Below are 19092 nucleotides of genomic sequence, written 5' to 3' on the forward strand. Positions count from 1 at the left end.
CCAGAGGGTAAAGGGGGAGGAGGGATAAAAGAGGGTAAAGAGGGTCAAATATATGGTGATAGAAGGAGAACTGACTCTGGGTGGTGAACACACAATGCAATTTTATAGATGATGTATTACAGACATGTATACTTGAAACCCATGTAGTTTTGTTGACTATTATCAACCCAATAAATTTTAATGAAAAAAATTAATAAAAACTATCTTGGAAAAAAAAGAATGCTGAAGAAAGACCAGTAATAAGCAGATATTTTCTATTGAGCTATACATCTGGCTTAATCTTGAGTTCTTTTAAATGCTTAACTATGACAAATATAACATAAAATTAACATATAGAAACAAACATACTAAAAATGTCACTTCTCCCAAAAAAATGTTATTTTTTTTCTTGCAGTACATGTCCTTCTACGTTTTATCCACACTATATTTTTTACACGATATAACAAAAATACAGAGTTAATATTACTTTTTTTTACTTAACAGAATTATTTCCGATATGGATGCAAAGTGTCATAATTATCTCTTTTAACATCTTCATCATGTTAGTATGCTATGATTTATTCAACTGTCTCTATCTATACTAAGATTGCTTCTCCTTTTTAGTTAATATAAAGAATAACTGCAGTGAATAGGTTACTTCCTTGACTAAGCCCCTGAAGTGAGATTACTAGAGTAAAGGACATAAATATTTTTAATGTTCTTGTTAAATGTTGCCAAATTTCTTTCTTAGAAGTTGTACCACTGCTCACCTCCATCAGCCTGACTGAGGGTATCCGTCCTTGCTGGCACTGTATATTGTTGTTTAGAGTGAAATGTTATCGCTAATGTATTGGTGAAAATGACTTCTCATTGTTATTACTTATGGTTCCTTAGCTTCTACAAAGTGGGCCACTCTTCCTTATATTTGCTAAATAGCGGATTTTCTCTTTTGTAGGGTGAGGAGAAGTCTCTCGAGCACATTCATGGCCCTGTCTCAGAGGGGTGTGATCACTGGTTTTCTTTCCTCTCCCTTCCATGTATGCATTCATCAAATGTTTACTGAGTCTTTTCAGCAGGCCAGGTACTATGCGAGGCTCCTGGGACAGAATAGGGAAAGAAGGTAGATACAACTGCTGCCCAAGGAGTGTACAGTGCAAAGGAAGAGCCTACAAATTCTCAGTGTCTGGTTGTGAGTGGGCAAATCTGCCAGCCAAAGGCTTCTCACCACATTTGGAAAAAGGATACTGTGTTTTGGAAAAAGATTAATTTGAATATTCATGAGGAACTAAGTTTAGAAAAACCTGTCAAGGAAACTTTTGATTATCCTGACTTCAAGGAAGTTTAGTGGCTAAGGAAGACAAATCCAAAGAGGAAAGGGACACACAGAGCTACATTTGAGGAACAGTTACATGATACATTTTAATGGAAACTGCTTTCTAAATTGCTATCACCAGGGCAGAGGAATTGTACTAGTGGGGAAATGGACACAAAAATCAGAAGGTTATGTGAGTAAGGCAAGCTGGGGTTGGACATCGTGCCTCCTGAAGTATTCTGGATCAACAGAGGGCAGCATGAGTGGCAAAGCAGAGAAAGCCAAAAGGTTGCAGGAAAGGAAAAATATTGAGGACTTAGAGATTTCTATTAGGGTTGGCTCTGCCTTCTCCCTTCTTGGAGACCAAAGTCAGCTGTGAGGCTCCCCACTGCAGCTGTACTCCTGCAGCAACAATCCCACAGTAGAATCACCACAGTAGGAAATACACTCAAAAGGGCCGAAATATTATTATTACACCATAACATCCCTGGCCTATGATATCACCTGCTCTCAAAGTATGAAGGCTGCATACAATATACGTATGCGGTATGAATGAGTAAATCTGCCCTTTTTCCCCTGAGATCAAAATATGGAAGAGTACACAAAACATTTACGTATAGTTTCAAGAATAATTATAAAGCAAGAACCTATGGAACTAACCACCATCCAAGTCAAGGATGCTCTTCCCCATCCCTTCTGCCCTCTCCCCAGACATAACCATTGGGCTATGTATTTATTCCTAAAAGAATTTAGTTTTGCCTGGTTTTGAACATAATAGAAGTGAAATCATAATGGATGGATTCTTTTGTGAATGGCTGTTTTGCTCAACATGATGTTTGCAAGATTCTTCCATGGTGCTTTATGTAGGTATTGCTCACTCATTCTCATTGCCAAATGGTATTTCATCAAATATAGCAAAACTTATTTATCCATTCTATTGTTTTTTTCTCAAATGGCTGTTGGATTTACTAGCTTGATCAGTAATGGTCCTGGCAAAACTTAGTCAACCAACACTAAGACAACAGTAATGAAATACTAAGTTTTAAAAATCCATGACTCCTTGATGAAAAATATGGAATGCTTCATGAATTTGTGTATTATCCTTGTTCAGGAGCCATGCTAATCTCTGTATAATTCTAATTTTAGAATATGTGCTGCCAAAGGGAGCACTTATCCATTCTATTGTTGGTGAACATGGAGTTGTATCCAGTTTGAGCCAATTGTGAACAGTGCATCAAGTCTTGTACATATCTCGTTGCACACCTGCAACAGTTTCTTTAGGGAGTGGAATAGCTGGATCATAGGAATATGAACATTTTCTACTTTACTGTGGATTGCAACTTACTTGCAAAGTGATGGCATCAACTAATGCTCTTACCAGCAATGTGTGATAGGTCTTGTTGCTTGAAATCTTTGCCAACATTGACTACTGTCATACTTTGAATTATTGCCAATTTGGTACATATATAATGATATCCCATGATATTTTTTAAAGTAATTTCCCTAATTACCAAAGTGTTTAACCATCTTTTTATGTATTTATCAGCCACTTATATTTCCTCTTTCATGAAGTGCTTGTTGAAGTCTGTGCTCATGTTTTTTCTATTAGTGTATCTTTTTCTTATTGATTCATAGACATTCTTTATATGTTCTTCATACTAGCCTTTTGTTAATTCTATGTATTACACATATTCTAGTTTATATCTTGATTTTTCACTCTCTTTATGATGCCTCCTAATAATTAGAAGTGGTAATTTTAATGTAGTGAAATATTAGTCTTTTCCTTTATGATCAGCACTTTTCATCTTTACTTTTAAGGTATCTACAATAGCTAAGATATTCTACAATAGCTTCTAAAAGTTTGATAGTTTTGCATTTCACATTTAGATCTTCCAGCTACCCAGAATTGATTTTTGGGTATAGTGTGAAATAGGAATCCAGTTTCATTTTTTTCCACATAGAATATCCACTTTCTGAGCACCACTCATTGAAAGGAAAGGTCTCACTGATCTGCAAGTCACCTCTGTTTAAGTATGAAATACCCATATGTTACATGAATCTGTTTTGGGGGTTTTTACCCTGGCATGGTGTGTCTGCTGTGCCAGCTCCACCCTGTCTTTCTTAGTAAAGTTTCATGAGCTTGATACATGACAGGGCAAGTCTTGTCATTTGTTATTGTCCTTACTTCTTTAGTACACAAGCATAAGATAGTAGGGGGGTTAGTACTTTGAGCCTACCGTGGCTCACAGAGAGGAAAATTCCCTTTCATGGACAAGTCTCCGGGAACAGGGTTGACTTCTCTATTAGGCACAGAAAAGGCATAGTGCCTTGGGTCCATAATACTTTCAAGGACTCGTGAAAATGTTTTAATTTATTTTAAAATCAAAAGAAAGCAATGAACTTTTGTTTGGAGAAGATATTTTAAAATATAATATTAAATATTTATTTCTATACCAACAGTCGTAAACATAATTTTCTAGGGAGAAAGGGCCACACAGGCCATGTACCTAGGGCCCAAGAAAGTCATAAAATGGCCCTGACTTATAGAGTCTTTTTAAAAATGATACTATTAGTCACAGAGGCAGAGCTTAGGCATTATCCCCATCCTGCCCTACAGTCTAGGTCATAAAAACATGTTTCCTCCTAATGGTTGATGAGCATATCAAATTCATTTGAAAAAATAGCACACATAAGTAAACTGATAATTCTCCAAATGCTAATGTCAAATTTAAATTAAAAATGGAACTCAAATAACATTTATTCCCAGGCATTTGCTAGGTACTAGGGAGTACAGGGATAAACAAAATGAAAATAGAGCTTCTAGCATATAAAAGAATATAGATGTTTAACAATTATAATTGGGAAGAATGTCACACAAGTAGAAATATGGCAGCAAGGCTGACTTAATCCTTAGATGCAAAATGGATGTTGTTATTTTCAGTTTTGCAAATGAGGAAACCAAGACACAGAACTATCAAGCTGCAGTGGAATATACGAGTATGTCAGGTGCTGTATTTAAATACCAGGACTCTGACTCCAAGCTCTGTGCTGTTTACCCTCTAGTCTGAAACAGTACTCATCCCATAGTAGAAATTCCATAAATTAGACTGTATTGAACGGAAAGAGAAACAGTGCTACTCCAAAGGATTTCACCTTTCTCTCAGAGCAGCTTTTAAATCTTTTTTTTCACACCTTTGTTAAAGTATATGAGTATGTTACATATCGTAAAATTTACCCATTTCAAGTGTACAGTTCAATGATTTTCAGTAACTTTATCAAGTGGTGCAACCATCACCATAAATCAATTTTAGAACATTTTCATCCCCCCCATTAGAACCCTCATACCCACTTTCAGTTAATTTCCATTCCCACCCTTTGCCTCAGGCAACCACTAGTCTATTACCCATTTCTATAAATTTGCCTTTTCTGGACATTTCATAAAAATGAAATAATATAATAGATCATCTCTTTTGTCTGGTTTCTTTCACTTAGCATAATGTTTTTGAGCTTAATCCATGATTTAGCATGTGTTGGTAGTTTGTTCCTTATTATTGCTGAATAGATATTGTAAGGATATACCACATTTTTGCCTATCCATCATGACATGTAGGTTGTTTCCAGTTTTCAACTACAGTGACTCATGCTGCTATGAACATCTGTGAGCAAGTTTTGTTTTCTTCATCTCTTTTGAGTAGATATTTAGAAAGAATTTCCTGGATTGTGTAGTAGTTTATATTTAACTTTTTGAGAATCTGCCAAACTGTATTCTAATGTGGCTGCCACATTTTACATTTCTACCAGCAATGTATGAGGGTTCCAATTTCTCCACATCCACAGACTCTTGTTATTGTCATTTTATTATATATACTGTTTATTATATATACTTTTTTTTATTATAGCCATTCTAGTGGGTGTGAAGTAGTATCTTATTATGGTTTTCATTTGCATTTCCCTAATGACTAATGATGTTGAGTACCTTTTCACATGCTTATTAGCCTTGGAGAAATGTCTGTTCCAAGTCCTTTGCCCTTGTTTGATTGAATTGTCATCTCATTAATGAGTTGTAAGAGTTCTTTGTAAATTCTGGATAGAAATCCTTTATTAAATATGTTTTGCAATTATTTTTTCCTAGTCTTTGCTTGTCTTCATTTGTTTCTGTTGTTTTTTCATTTTTTTAAATTTTCATTTATAGCTGACATACAATATTATATGTTTCAGGTGTACAACATAGTGATTAGACATTTATATAAATCACAAAGTGATCACCCCAATAAATCTAGTACCCATCTGACACTTTACATCCCCATGACTATTTTGTAGCTACCAATTTGTATATTTTAATCCCTTTCCCTTTTTCACTCACCCCCCAACCCCCTCCCATCTGGCAACCATCAAAATGTTCTCTGTATCTATGGGTTTGTTTCTGTTTTGTTTGTTCGTTTACTTTGTTTTTTCAGATTCCACATATAAGTGAAATCATATGGTGTTTGTCTTTCTCTGACTGACTTAACTTAGCATAATACCAGTTAGGTCCATCCATGTCGTCTGTTGCAGATGGCAAGGTTTCATTCTTTTTTATGGCTGAGTAATATTCTATGGTATATACAGAGGGTGCCAAAAAAATGTACACACATTTTAAGAAAGGAAAAACCTGTATTAAAATTGTAATACTCAATATATACCGATAACCTGTTGTATGATGATACTACTATTAATTTGAATAACACCATCTTTTGAGTGAACGTCATACTACACATTGCTACTGTAATACATAGATAACATCACTTAAAATGTGTATACATTCTTTTGGCACCCCTAGTATGTACCACTTCTTCTTTATCCATTCATGAACTGATGGACATTTAGGCTGCTTCCATATCTTGGCTATTGTAAATAAAGGTGCAATAAACATACAAATGCACATGTCTTTTCGAATTAGTGTTTTGGATTTCTTCAGATAAATGCCCAGAAGTGAAATTACTGGGTCCTTCTTTCTTGTAACAGCCTTTGTTTTACAGTCTCTTTTGTCTGGCATAAGTATTGCTACCCAGCTTTTTTTTGTTGTTTCCATTTCCACGAAATATCTTTTTCCATTCCTTTATTTTCAGTCTGTGTGTGTCTTTTGATCTGAAGTGCATCTCTTGTAGGGAGCATATGTGAGGGCCTTGCTTTCTTATCCATTCAGCCACCCTATATCTTTTGATTGGAGCATTTAATCCATTTACACTTAAAGTAATTGTTGATAGATATGTAGTTATTGCCATTTTATGATTCACATTTTTGATATTTTTTTCTTCTTCTTCTTAAAGAAGTCCCTTTAACATTTCCAGTAATACTGATTTGATGGTGATGAACTCTTTTAGCTTTTTCATGTCTGGGAAGCTCTTTATCTATCCTTTCATTCTAAATGTTAGCTTTGCTGGGTAGAGTAATCTTGGTTTTATGTCCTTGTTTTTCATCATTTGAATATTTCCTGCCAATCTCTTCTGGTCTGTAAAGTTTTTGTTGAGAAATCAGCTGACAGTCTTATAGGAGCTCCCTTGTAGGGAACCAACTGCTTTTCTCTTGCTGCTTTGAAAATTCTCTTTTTGTATTTAATCTTTGGCACTTTAATTGTGATGTATCTCAGTGTGAACCTCTTTGGGTTCATCTTGTTTGGGTCTCTCTGTGCTTTCTGGGCTTGTATGTCCATTTCCTTCACCAGGTTAGGGAAGTTTTCTGTCATTATTTATTCAAATAGGTTTTCATTTCCTTACTCTCTTCTCCTTCTGGTACCCCTATGATGTTAATGTTGGTACACTTGACTTTTCTCCCAGAGGCCCCTTAAGCTATGCTTATTTTTCTGGATTCTTTGTTCTTTTTGCTGTTCTGATTGGGTGTTTTCTGCTACCTTGTCTCCCAAATCACTGATTGGATCCTCTGTTTCATCTAATCTACTGCTGGTTCCCTCAAACATAGTCTTCATTTCAGTTATTGTATTCTTCATTTCTGACTGGTTCTTTTTTTTTTATGTTTTCTATCTCCATTTTTACATTTCCTATCTCTTTGTTGAAGTTCTCCTTGAGATCACTGAGCATTCTTATTTACAACCAGTGTTTGGAACTCTGCATCTGGTAAATCACTTGTCTCCATTTTGTTTAGTTATTTTTCTAGAGCCTTGTTCTATTCTTTCAGTTGGGATATGTGTCTTTGTTTCCCCATTTTGCCTGCTTCCCTGTGTTTGTTTCTATGTATTAGGTAGAGCTGCTATGTCTCTCAGTCTTGGTAGAGTGGCCTTAAGTAGTAGGTATCCTATGGAACCCAGTGACACAGTCTCCCTGGTCACCTGGGCTGGGTACTCCAGGTATGCCCCTTTTGTGGGTTGTGTGTGCCCTCCTGTTATAGTTGAGCCTTGATTGCTGTTGGCCTGTCAATGGGAGGTATTGATTCTCAGGCTGATTGGTTGTGAGGACTGGCCATCACATCAGTGGAGGAAATGTTGTGCAGGGGCTGACCCTACAAAGCAAGATTCACTATCTTTTCATTTTCTTAATGCTATCTTTTGAAGTATAAAATTCTTAAATTTTAATGAGGTCCATTTTATCAATTTTCCCAGAAATATATCCTTATATTTATAGTTAATTGATTTTTGACGCATGCAATTCCCCAACAAGAAGATAGTCTGTTCAAAGATGATGCTGTGATCATTGAATATCCATATGTAAAAAGATGAACTTAGATGCTCACCTCATACCACCCACAAAATTAACTCAAAATGCCTCATATATTTTAATGCAAGAGATAAAACAAAACAAAAAACTTTTAGAAGAAAACATGGAAAAGAATCCTTAAAGATCTTGGGTTAGGCAAACATTTTTTTCATCTATTCTTGAATTCTTGTTTGGATTTAACACAATACATTTGTGTGTGTGTGTATGTGCTGTGTGTGTGTGTGTGAGGTGTGTGTGTATTTGTATGTAGGTATGTATTTGTATTTAGGTATGTAGGTATGTATTTGTATGTAGGTGTGTATTTGTATTATAATGTAGGTATGTAATTATATAGCCACCTTCAGTGAAAATGATAAGATATTTTACCAGGATTGTTGACTAAAATTTGAATTATCAATGACATAAACATGCTGAAAGAAAATATGCAAGGGATATGCAGCAAGACAACTAGAATAGAACATCTACAGCATGGCAGTTGAAATTCAAGACAAAGCTGTGCAAATAGTAAGTTAATCCATTCTTCAAATACTATGTGCCTACATTTCAGGCTAAGAAATGTAGATTAGAGGCAGTCACTGATTGCAAATTAAGAAGGCAATCTCCTATAGAAGGATGAATCTCTATTAACTAAAGAGATGTTGCCTACTCTAATGTTTGCAGTGAATAGTGCTAACATGAAATTCTTACAGACTATTACTTTCATTATATGTAGGAAGAAATTATTGTTGAAGACTCTATAAACAGTTTATCAAAGTTTTAGATAAACTCCTCATTTTATTTATTTATTTTTTTTAAACTCCTCATTTTAAAAGGCACTTTCTTCTATTAAATTCTCTGGATTGCACCTAAAATTGTTACTAGCTAATTTCATGGTCAAATTACCACACTCACCAGCACAAGGGATACAAAAGAATATTGGCAGAAATCTTTGCCACTTGTGTTCACTGTGAGTCAGTGACTTGCCTGTGTCTCTTCATCACAACTGATAGAGCTTTTGCTAAAGCCTGAATCTTGATTTCTTCCATTTCAGAGCAACATTTGTTTTCAAAACATATTTCCTGGTATATAGTCATGTGTCACTTAACGATAGAGATACATTCTGAAAAATGTGTCATTAGATGATTCTGTCATTGTGTGAACATCATAGAGTGACTTACACAAACCTAGATGGTATAGCCTATTGCTCCTGCGGTACAAACCTAATCAGCATGTTACTATACTTAATACTATAGGCGATTATAACATAATGGTATTTAAACATATCTAAACATAGAAAAGGTACAGTAAAAACACCATACAAAAGATAAAAGTGTGTGTATGCGTTCATTGGTGGAGGGATGGGGGAAGTTTGTGGAAGGAGGTGCTGTTGGAGAGAGAGTGGACATCACGAGGAGGGAGGGAGGAAGAGAGAGAGAGGTAAGGAAGAGAAGGGGACAGTAAGGGAGAGCAGAAGTCAAAAGAGACCCAGAGAAATAAAGCTTGAGATGAGAAATAATAAAATGGAAAGGGAGAGAAGATGGGAGAGAGCGTAGGGGGCATGCTTGTGTGTGTGTGTGTGTGTGTGTGTGTGTGTGTGTGTGTGTGTGAGAGAGAGAGAGAGAGAGAGCGTGAGAGAGAGAGAGAGAGAGAGAAAGAGAGTATGGGGAGTGGGGAGGGCAGAAGGCAGGTAAATAGCATGCTGAATTTCCTTCTCAATTTAATTACCCAGAGCTAGCAGTAAATTCAACATTATAGTCAGGTCCAGCTTTTTCTTCCAATATTGCAAACAAATTTTTTGCATATAATCCATTATAATCTTACGGGACCACTGTCATATATGTAGTCCATGATTGACCGAAATGTCATATGGCACATGACTGTAATTAAAACTGCATTACTGCTTATTTTTTAGCTTTTTTGCATTATTGTTTATTGACATTTTAATATCTTTTCATTATTTTCAGGTACAACTGGTTATTTACATACCCACCTCTTCCTCTTAGGAAAGGTAACATGTTTTATTGTCCTTTTACCCTTATATGAGTGGTTTTTAAATCTTTAGAGCCATCATTCAAGTACTGGAACCCTGCCTTACAGCATCTGACCAGGATCTTAGAATATAATAAACACTTGATAAGTTTTTTTGTTGGAATAAAATATTCATTTTTAATATTGTAGTTTTAAAATCATATTTCACTAGCCCCAAGGTCTAATGGCAGAAACTATACCACAGAATCAATCAAATTACTAAAATAATATTCTAGGAGAGATGTGGTTTATCATTATTGTAACAAAGGCTAGCCTTTTCTTTTTCTTTTAAGTGTGTTTTTCCAGGACCCATCAGCTCCAAGTCAAGTAGTTGTTTCAATCTAGTTGTGGAAGGTGCAGCTCACAGTGGCCCATGTGGGGATCCAACCGGCAACCTTGTTGTTAAGAGCACCGCGCTCCAACCAACTGAGCTAACCTGCCACCCCCATGAAGGCTAATCTTTCAATGCCAAGAGCCAAATGCCAGCTTTTTTCTTTCTTGAATAGTTAATGACATGATGTTCTCTCATTTATTCAAAAGAGAAATGTTTTCTGCTCTTAGGTCACAACCTCTATCTAAATTTCTTGGACAGTTGATAAGTTAGACTTTTTAAATCCAGAATGAAGTGGACTTAGCTGAGTGTGGACACACAGCAGGAAGTGTCCCATATAAAGTCAGCCTTATAATCATTGCTCATGTTGATAACATATTCTAATAATCACTTCTACCTTGAAAATAAGTAGAAACAACTTACCAGCTCTTGGGAATTTCACATAAATTTGAAAGAGGAATGTTAAGTAGTGAAATAAGTGACAACAGTTTTCTTACCCACTTGTGGTTAAGTGGACACTGGCAAAGCGCGTATGCTATGAAGTTTGCATATCAGATGAGTAAATGGTACTTCACACACACACACACACACACACACACACAACAGTGAATTGAAAAAGAAAATCCACAAATTCTTTTAAAATACTTCACTTCTTGCCTAAGATATAAACTAGACTGCTTCGAATAATTTTCTCAAATACTATAGCAATCTCTTCAGTTACAGCCCTCCAGCCACCTGGGAACATTAATCCTCACCTGGAGCCTTATCCTGTCCTCAGGATAAGTGCAGTCTATCTGAAGGAATTTTTAGAAGCCTTAAACTAGTAACTTATCTGCTCAGTATCAGATCGTCCACTCTGCTGATCCTGCTCTGATACTGGAACTTGGTTTCAGGCACTAAAATTTTATCTGGTTATTCATATCCAGGCCTCTATCTTGAATCACTAGAAACTAGAACCTAATACAGAATTCTTCCGTTGTGATCTTCAGTCCTACATTGGGACATTACTTTGTATCCTAGTTGGTGCAATACTTCCTGTAATGTTCTGTAGGCTTAGTGAGAGCCTTGCCCTAGAACACCAGTCATCATGAGCATGTGCCCAATACATGCCACATGATTGCTATGCCTCAGACTTTCCCCACTTATTGCCTCCTGTTAGAATCCTCTAGAGACAGGTCCTATGCTTGAGCTCAACTTCCTACAAATGATTAGTTCCTTTCTCTATCTCTTTCTTAGCATTGGCAGGACTTGGAGCTCTAATCACCCACAGATTGACCTATCTCAATGCTGAGTTCTAATTCTAATAGTAACTCAAGTAATTTACCTCTATTTTAAAATATTTCTATACAAACCAGCCAACAGTAAGTTTTAAGTGCCTCATTAAATATGCATCTGCTGCTTAAAATTCCAAGAGAAAATATTCCTTACCTGTCTGAATGAATCCTGATTTGTATCCATTAGTTGTGCCATTTTCTGGGGTCACAGTTGATGACACTGAAGAGTTTGGCTTAATGGAATGGCAAGTAGCAGAGGATTGTCGGCTTCTACATTCTGGAAAAGAGTAAGAATTATATTATGTGAGGAGACCAGTATTTTGTTAAAACAGGTGCTAGGGACACAATCCAGACAATCTCCAAAATAAATTGCTGCTCCTTAAGTGGCAACCTCTTTCCTTATCCGAGGTTCCCCTTTGCCTAATCCTGACTCCAACAGAATGTTCAACATGGTGAACACAATTTGTCTTCCTAGGGCAAAATGTCATGATTAGAAGGCAAAGAAATGGTTACAAAGAGCAATCAGACTTTTGTTACCCAGATGAGTTCCGAGAGCAAGAATTACTCATAACTAATATACTATTAGTCATATTAGTTTTATGGATAAGACAGGTTAAAATATCAATAATTTATAAAAATTCAATAAGCTTTCAAACACCAGTAACCTGCTATCTAGGATTGATTTAACTGTGGAAGAGTTACCTAGAGTCCATCTACATTGCCTTCAACTTTCTCACCTCAACTTTAATTTATGTCCAAAAGCAGAAGCAAGGAAAAACTTATAGGCAGTATAGAAAAATTAGAAATGCTCAAATTATTATTATTTTCTGTTCTTATTAAAGGAAATAGGTAGACAATATTCAAGGTGATTACTGATCATGCAACACCAACCTTCATTTTAATTAAGCCAATATGGGTCTCTGTTATATTTTAATAATACCTTGTACTGGTTCGGGTAGATAGCAAATACTATGACATATGGGCCTGTAACTTCCAACCAAATTATACTATATGTTATACCACATTAGTTTTAAAGATGATGTACGAGGTCTGACAATTAAGTTTGCAAACTTGTTGCAATGATGTTGCTAACCTTTTTCGATATCAGAGGGATTATTCATTAATAATTTGTACCAACTGATCAAGCAATTAATCAAGTTTACCATTGGAAGTGCCTAAAAGACTGCGTGAAAAAGGTAGATGACCTGAAATTTTCGGCAACAATTCATGGCTCTTGCATCACGACAATGCACCAGCTCACACGGCACTGTCTATGAGGGAGTTTTTAGCCAGTAAACAAATAACTGTATTGGAACATCCTCCCTACTCACCTGATCTGGCCCCCAATGGCTTCTTCCTTTACCTGAAGATAAATGAAATGTTGACAGGAAGACATTTTGATGACATTCAGGACATCAAGGGTAATAACGATGACAGCTCTGATGGCCATTCCAGAAAAAGAGTTCCAAAATTGCTTTGAAGGGTGGACTAGGTGCTGGCATCAGTACATAGCTTCCCAAGGGGAGTACTTTGAAGGTGTTTGTAGTGATATTCAGCAATGAGGTATGTAGCACTTTTTCTAGGATGAGTTTGTGAACTTAATTGTCAGACTCGTATTACAGAATTATACACTCGAAATCTATGTAACTTTACTAACCATTGTCACCCAAATAAACTTTAATAAAAAAAATAAAAACAAAGATAGCACGTGAAACAAAATAAAAATCGTTGTAAATGACAAAGTTAATTATAAAAGTTCCTTTGGAGAGTTTCCAAGTTTATCAGATACATGCAAGGGTTGGAGATAGTTTTCTATCACCTTCTATGCTATGACCTTCCTTGAAAAGCTATTGTATTTGGCCTAAACAAATATTTCCACATTATGTGCATATTTGTAAATTGATTGCATATGTTTGTATGTGTGTGTGTGTGTATGTGTGTGTATAATTCCTATTCCAAAATAGCAATTGCTATAAATGTGAGGCTTCAGAAGCCATCTGGGATCATTGTATCATAAAATATTTCATAGATATTATTCTTTCCCAGAAAGAAGAATTGACATTGAGCACTAAATAAGAAATTAAAAATATTTTAACTTCTAAAACAAAAGCTTAAAAGGGCATTTAAAAGTCAGGGAGGCAATACTCGTACCTATCCTATTTTTACTGTTTTATTAGGGCTCATGACATTTAAAACAGCTTTTCTAGAGGAAAATTCTTTAGACTTTGTTAGGATAAAGAATTATCTATAATTCACTATGCTTATGATTCAGTGGCTACAAGCTTTAAGTTCTAATGATACCTGGCTTAGAACATATAGCCATTTCCTAAGGAGTTATATAATGTCATTTCAAATGTAACCGAGAGTAATTATGGTGAAAGACTCAGAGGCAATCTGAAGTTGTAATTTGGATTTACTATGCTATTTTTCATGGTCAGGCCAAAATCTTGCACAGACAACAAATGGAAACATTAAAAACAATTATTATATTGTCTTTAATAATATAATATTAATAACTGAGAAAAATCTCAGCATCTAAGAAACTGCTCAAAAGAATAAGGATTAGATATCCGCCTGCATTAAAATACTGAAAAGAACTTGTGTTAAATCCTATCAAACACATGAAGATGTAAAGTTTCCACTGGATTCATTTCTATAAATAAGTTGGTTAAGTTCTTCCTAACTGAAAAGAAACAAAAATTTCCCAGGTATTATGAAGAGTACATTATTCTAAAGTATGCTTAGTTTTAATTAAAATAAAAAATATAGAGATGCTTGAAAACTACTAAAGAACCTGTTAAATAAAGTAGAAAGAGCATGTAACCAGGAAACTGACACTTTGAAGTCCTCTCTAAATGACAGAAGAGCTAGAAAGAGTCCACTTTTTTCCTGACAGGGGCACTCCACTCTCCCAAGAGACACAGAGACATATACTTTGCTAAACTTGAATAATCTCTATTGAAAATCAAAAGCTAGTCATATAACCTTCCAGAGGGCTTTATATCTTTGTACAGCATTCTGAACTTGGGATATTTATCCGTATTACACCTGAATTCCGAACCCTGCATGGGCCACCTGTCATTATGGTAATATCCTCATTCCCTTCCCCTCCCTCTCCCTCTCTGGCGTTGACACTACCTTTCCAGCAGATAAGAGGTCCCTTTGACAGTACACCCTGGGAGCTTCTGACTAGGTAGTACTTTAAGTGCTTCTGCTTCTTTGGCTGGGTGGTGAGCTTCAAGTTAATGTGGTTGGAAAACTCTGTGAAATACCGAAATCCTCTTTCTCCACAGCCGATACAGTTTCCAGAAAACCCTGAAAGGTGGAAAACCAGTTACTGGTGGCCTTGTATATTGATTGGTACAATACCTTTACGTATAAGAAGCACAGAAATATTCACAGTCTTTGACCTCTGACTTGAAAACTTCTGACTTTCAAGGAAATAGCTCAAAGGAAAAAAAAAACAAGTACAAAATTTGTTTTAGCAGAGTTATTTCATAATAATAAAAGACTGAAAATAATTTAAAAATTTTTTAATGCTCTGAAGGGATAGTGGTTATCCCTTTAGAGTGGATAGTACCATGTGATAGTATTTATATATTTGACATAAAAATATGAAAAAGTTTGGTTCTAGAGATGTCCATTATGCCCTCCCTACACATTCCCCTCTTAGAGAATCTGCTGGCCTGGGTTCTCTGCCCTGCCCATCATGAGGACTTGCCTCCAAGGCCACAGCTGATTAGGCTGTGGACCGATATCGGACCCAATCTGGGGCAGTCAGAGTCTCTCTCCTGACACTTTGAAATAATTACTAAGAGTCAGTCAGATGGTACTGGACTCTAAATTTATAAGGTTTTGTAAAATTGGAACCTGAATTCGAACCATGTCAACCACAGGTCAACTAAGGTGTGGGAAAGAACAAACAGAAATGTGAAAAGGAAGTTGGTCTGCAGATAGGTGAGGATGGGCTGTGATGTGTAACCTCAGGACATTGTCAACTTTCCAGTTTCTATGAGATCGAGCTGTACTTTCTGGCATGAGTTCCTTCAGATTCCCATTTTCTCTTCATTCAAACCCCTTTTACTCAAATTAGATTATTTCATGAGATCTAACATTCAAACAATTCTCACTCAGATCAAGAAAACAAAATAAAACTTTCCGTGACCTGCTTACAGCAGGGTACATAGAAGAAGAAATGGAGAAGGCTCAAAGGATGAGGAGCCATGCTTTACTTTATTGGAAATAAATTTTTCAGTCCCCCCTTAATATATAAAGGCAGATAGGAGAGTGAGTTCGTCTGGTTGTGACTGATGAGAACAGCACACATGTACTGTCATATAGTGAACAGGACAAAAAGTTGTAAATAAGAAAGGGCATTCTAAAGTTCATAAAAACAATATCTCTATATACGAGTACAAATAACTAATTGAAAATAAATTCACTGATGAAGTGACACATTCCTTTTTAAACCCCCAAACCAACCTGTTACATAATTAACAAAGACAGATAAGGAGAGAAGAGAAAGGCCAGGATTAGAGACATTAATGTCTTACAATGTCCCAATCTCAGAATGGTGACAATTCAGAGCATTTAGAATTGGCAGTCCAATTCATTATTATTTATGCAATAATTATTCATTGACCACCTACCTATATGCCAGGCATTGTGCTAAACACTGGAATAACATTGGTGAACAAGAGATAGTTATAACCTGTGATCAGTTACATAAAATTAGTAATTCTGTATAATTAGTTTATTATTATTACTTTATGGAAATATAAACATTAATGTAATTGTGTAAGTTATTTAAAATATATTCAGACATGGATTGCATTTGAGAGCATTTGGCTATTTTTCTAATACCTTTGAGCTGTAGGCTCCCCCAAAAATTTTCAATGGCTGTATAGTTCACTAAGTTCCTAAAGAAAGCCATCCATCCATCCATCCAACAAATACTTGTTGTACTCTATGTGCTAAGTATTGTTTTAGCGACCAGGTTTTCAGCATGGAACTAAGTAGACAAAAATCACTGCCTCTGTGTAACTTATATTGTGTGATTATCAAGCTTTGATGGAAAATTACCTGACTTGTGAGGCAGGTGTACCACAACTAAAACACAGTACAAAGCTACAAAAACCTTTCAGCCAAAATAATTAAAGACAGTGTCAAAAAAAGAGAGAGGCTTTAACTGATAGGCTCAAGTAGTTCATAAAAGATTAGTGTGAGAATTAGAATTAACAAAGTATTGAGGTTGGGTTTTTATCTTTTATCTTTTCCTCTGTCTACCTTTGAGGTGAAAAAGCAAGATCACGTGAAGAGGAAGAAAAGCAATGGATCTCGGATAATCTTCAGAGAAGAGAAACTTCAAATTGATAATTAACAATATAAAAGAGTTAGAATCCTACAGTCTATTTTTAAAACTGTGTGGTTTCAGTATTAGCCTTGGTCCAAGAGAGATTTTTTTCTGCTGTTTTTACTGTCATCATTACAAAAAAACAACACCTCTTACAGCCAAATTACCTTTCTAGTTTTTTTGGCAATCAAGCCTTCCAATTGCCTAGTAGATTTGGGACACAAGCACTGCCAACGGGATCAATATATTTTTAAATCAATTCCCCCAGTCTTCGGAATCTGCATAATTCATCTAAAAATTTAGATGCGTTGTTATTGAAGTCCACAGGGATTCTAGAATATCTGAAATTGAAAATTTTCCCCACTATATCTTAATGCATACTAAAATCATCCATCATAAGCAATAAATGTTGGATGAATATTAACTTTTGGACAAAGGAGTACTGATATATAAAAATCTCAACAATGTGCTTGTCTAAGAAAAAAACTTCTACCATTTTGTTGCACTGTACTTTTACCTGGAAAAGTGGTTAATAAAAACATGTCTATCTAAAGAGTAAAGAAAGTAAGCAAAGTTCCATGTCTTTAAATATATTTAATAAATCTGATAAAATGGCAGAATACCATTTAAAGAGCAAGTACACTGTGTTGAATGGGTGCCTTATAAATATCATTTGATTTGGTCTTTACAACCCTGCAAGGTAGGCATTATTGGCTCCTTTATACAAATGAGGAATCTGAGACTTCAAGAGGATAAGTCGTTTGCCCAAGTTCTTCAAGTGCTAAGTGGCAAAGTGGGATTTAAACCCAGCTCCAATTCCAAAGCCTATCGTCTTTGGTCTCATATGCCTGATTACATAGGATTATGAAATCTTATTTTGATGGTGTTTTCTGTGTCCTTTCCATGGTGTATTCTAGTATTCTAGGAAGATTCCTCTAGTCTTGAAGAATTATTGAGCAGAAAGCATTATGAGAGATTTTTTTTTTTTTGGTCTGTAGTCAAGCTGCATAGGAACTGTTCCATTGAATGGAATTATGATGCTTTTAATATGCTAAAAAGAAGTTTCCCAAAGACTGTTTTTTTGTTTTTTTTTTTACTATAGCCAACTAGGCTGTTAGCTCTGTGAGGAAAAGGACATCTTTTTTGTGAGGAAAAGTGTCTTATCATTTTTGCGTCCCCCATATCATAGCCTAGCATGATTTCCGTCATACAGTACATTTTGAACAAATATTGTTGAAAGAATGAATGAATGAAAAAATGAGTACTTGGACCTTCTAATTTAGTGCAATATATAAACTTTACCATTAGGCTTCTATATTAAACCATGCATTCAATTTCACTAAAAGAAAAATAAAATGAGCATTTTTTTATGAGCACCTTATGAAAAATAAAAATTGTCACTTTTTCTATGAACCAAGCGAAGGCTTTGAACTGCAATTTAAGGAACCTTTATAAATCATGTGCAGGGTCACTTTCTGACGCAAGACAATGATTTATGTATTTCTAGACTTTCTGATGACACCGTATAACTAGGAAGAATGCATCAAACAAAACAAAAATATGCCTTACAATCAATACAACAGTGGAATTCTTTGTCCTCTTCTTTTCCCTTTTTTACTGATATTTGTGCTGAAAATATCTACAAGTATTTGTCCATTTACAGCAAGAGATATTCTGAGAAATAAAAGCAAATCGTGGGAAACACAGCAGCAAAAAAAGCAACAAACTTCATGTGTCCTCTTATTTGTCTTTTTAATTATTAAGAATAATTTAAAAAATAAATTCACTCTTTATTTCCCATGATGTAGAGAAGCTATGTTGTGAAAAAAGCCCAGACTCAAAGTAGACCGTAAACAATTCTGATAAAGGTATATATTTTATACCATATATATATTTCTCTAATTATTTTGGATAAGCTAAAGCTAAACATAAAGTGATAATCACATCAACCAACTGTAATTAGGAATAATGTAGTATGAAAAAAACCTACAGATAACTTACTAAGTGGATAATCCACAGCTGAATAATTGAGAGTTGACTTGACATCAGATCCCGATCAATGACTCTATAGAGAGTGAATCCTATTTTGTTTTACAAAATATTAACTTTTGATAAATTGCATTCTG

At 35.4% G+C, this 19092-nt stretch overlaps 1 protein-coding gene across 4 annotated transcripts in view; it reads right to left on the reverse strand.

The window, feature by feature from the left end:
• Positions 1-19092, reverse strand: part of GREB1L (GREB1 like retinoic acid receptor coactivator) — a 252007-nt gene that overhangs the window by 86548 nt on the left and 146367 nt on the right. For all 4 annotated transcript variants that reach the window (XM_081078878.1, XM_081078875.1, XM_081078876.1 and 1 more), the window contains 2 exons: positions 14752-14928; positions 11768-11890 (listed from right to left, as the gene is read on the reverse strand). In XM_081078878.1, coding sequence (XP_080935004.1) covers positions 11768-11890; positions 14752-14928 — 300 coding nt within the window. The remainder of the gene's footprint in view (positions 1-11767; positions 11891-14751; positions 14929-19092) is intronic.

The sequence above is a fragment of the Rhinolophus hipposideros genome, assembly GCF_964194185.1.
Source record: "Rhinolophus hipposideros genome assembly, chromosome: 17".
Lineage (NCBI taxonomy): Eukaryota > Metazoa > Chordata > Mammalia > Chiroptera > Rhinolophidae > Rhinolophus > Rhinolophus hipposideros.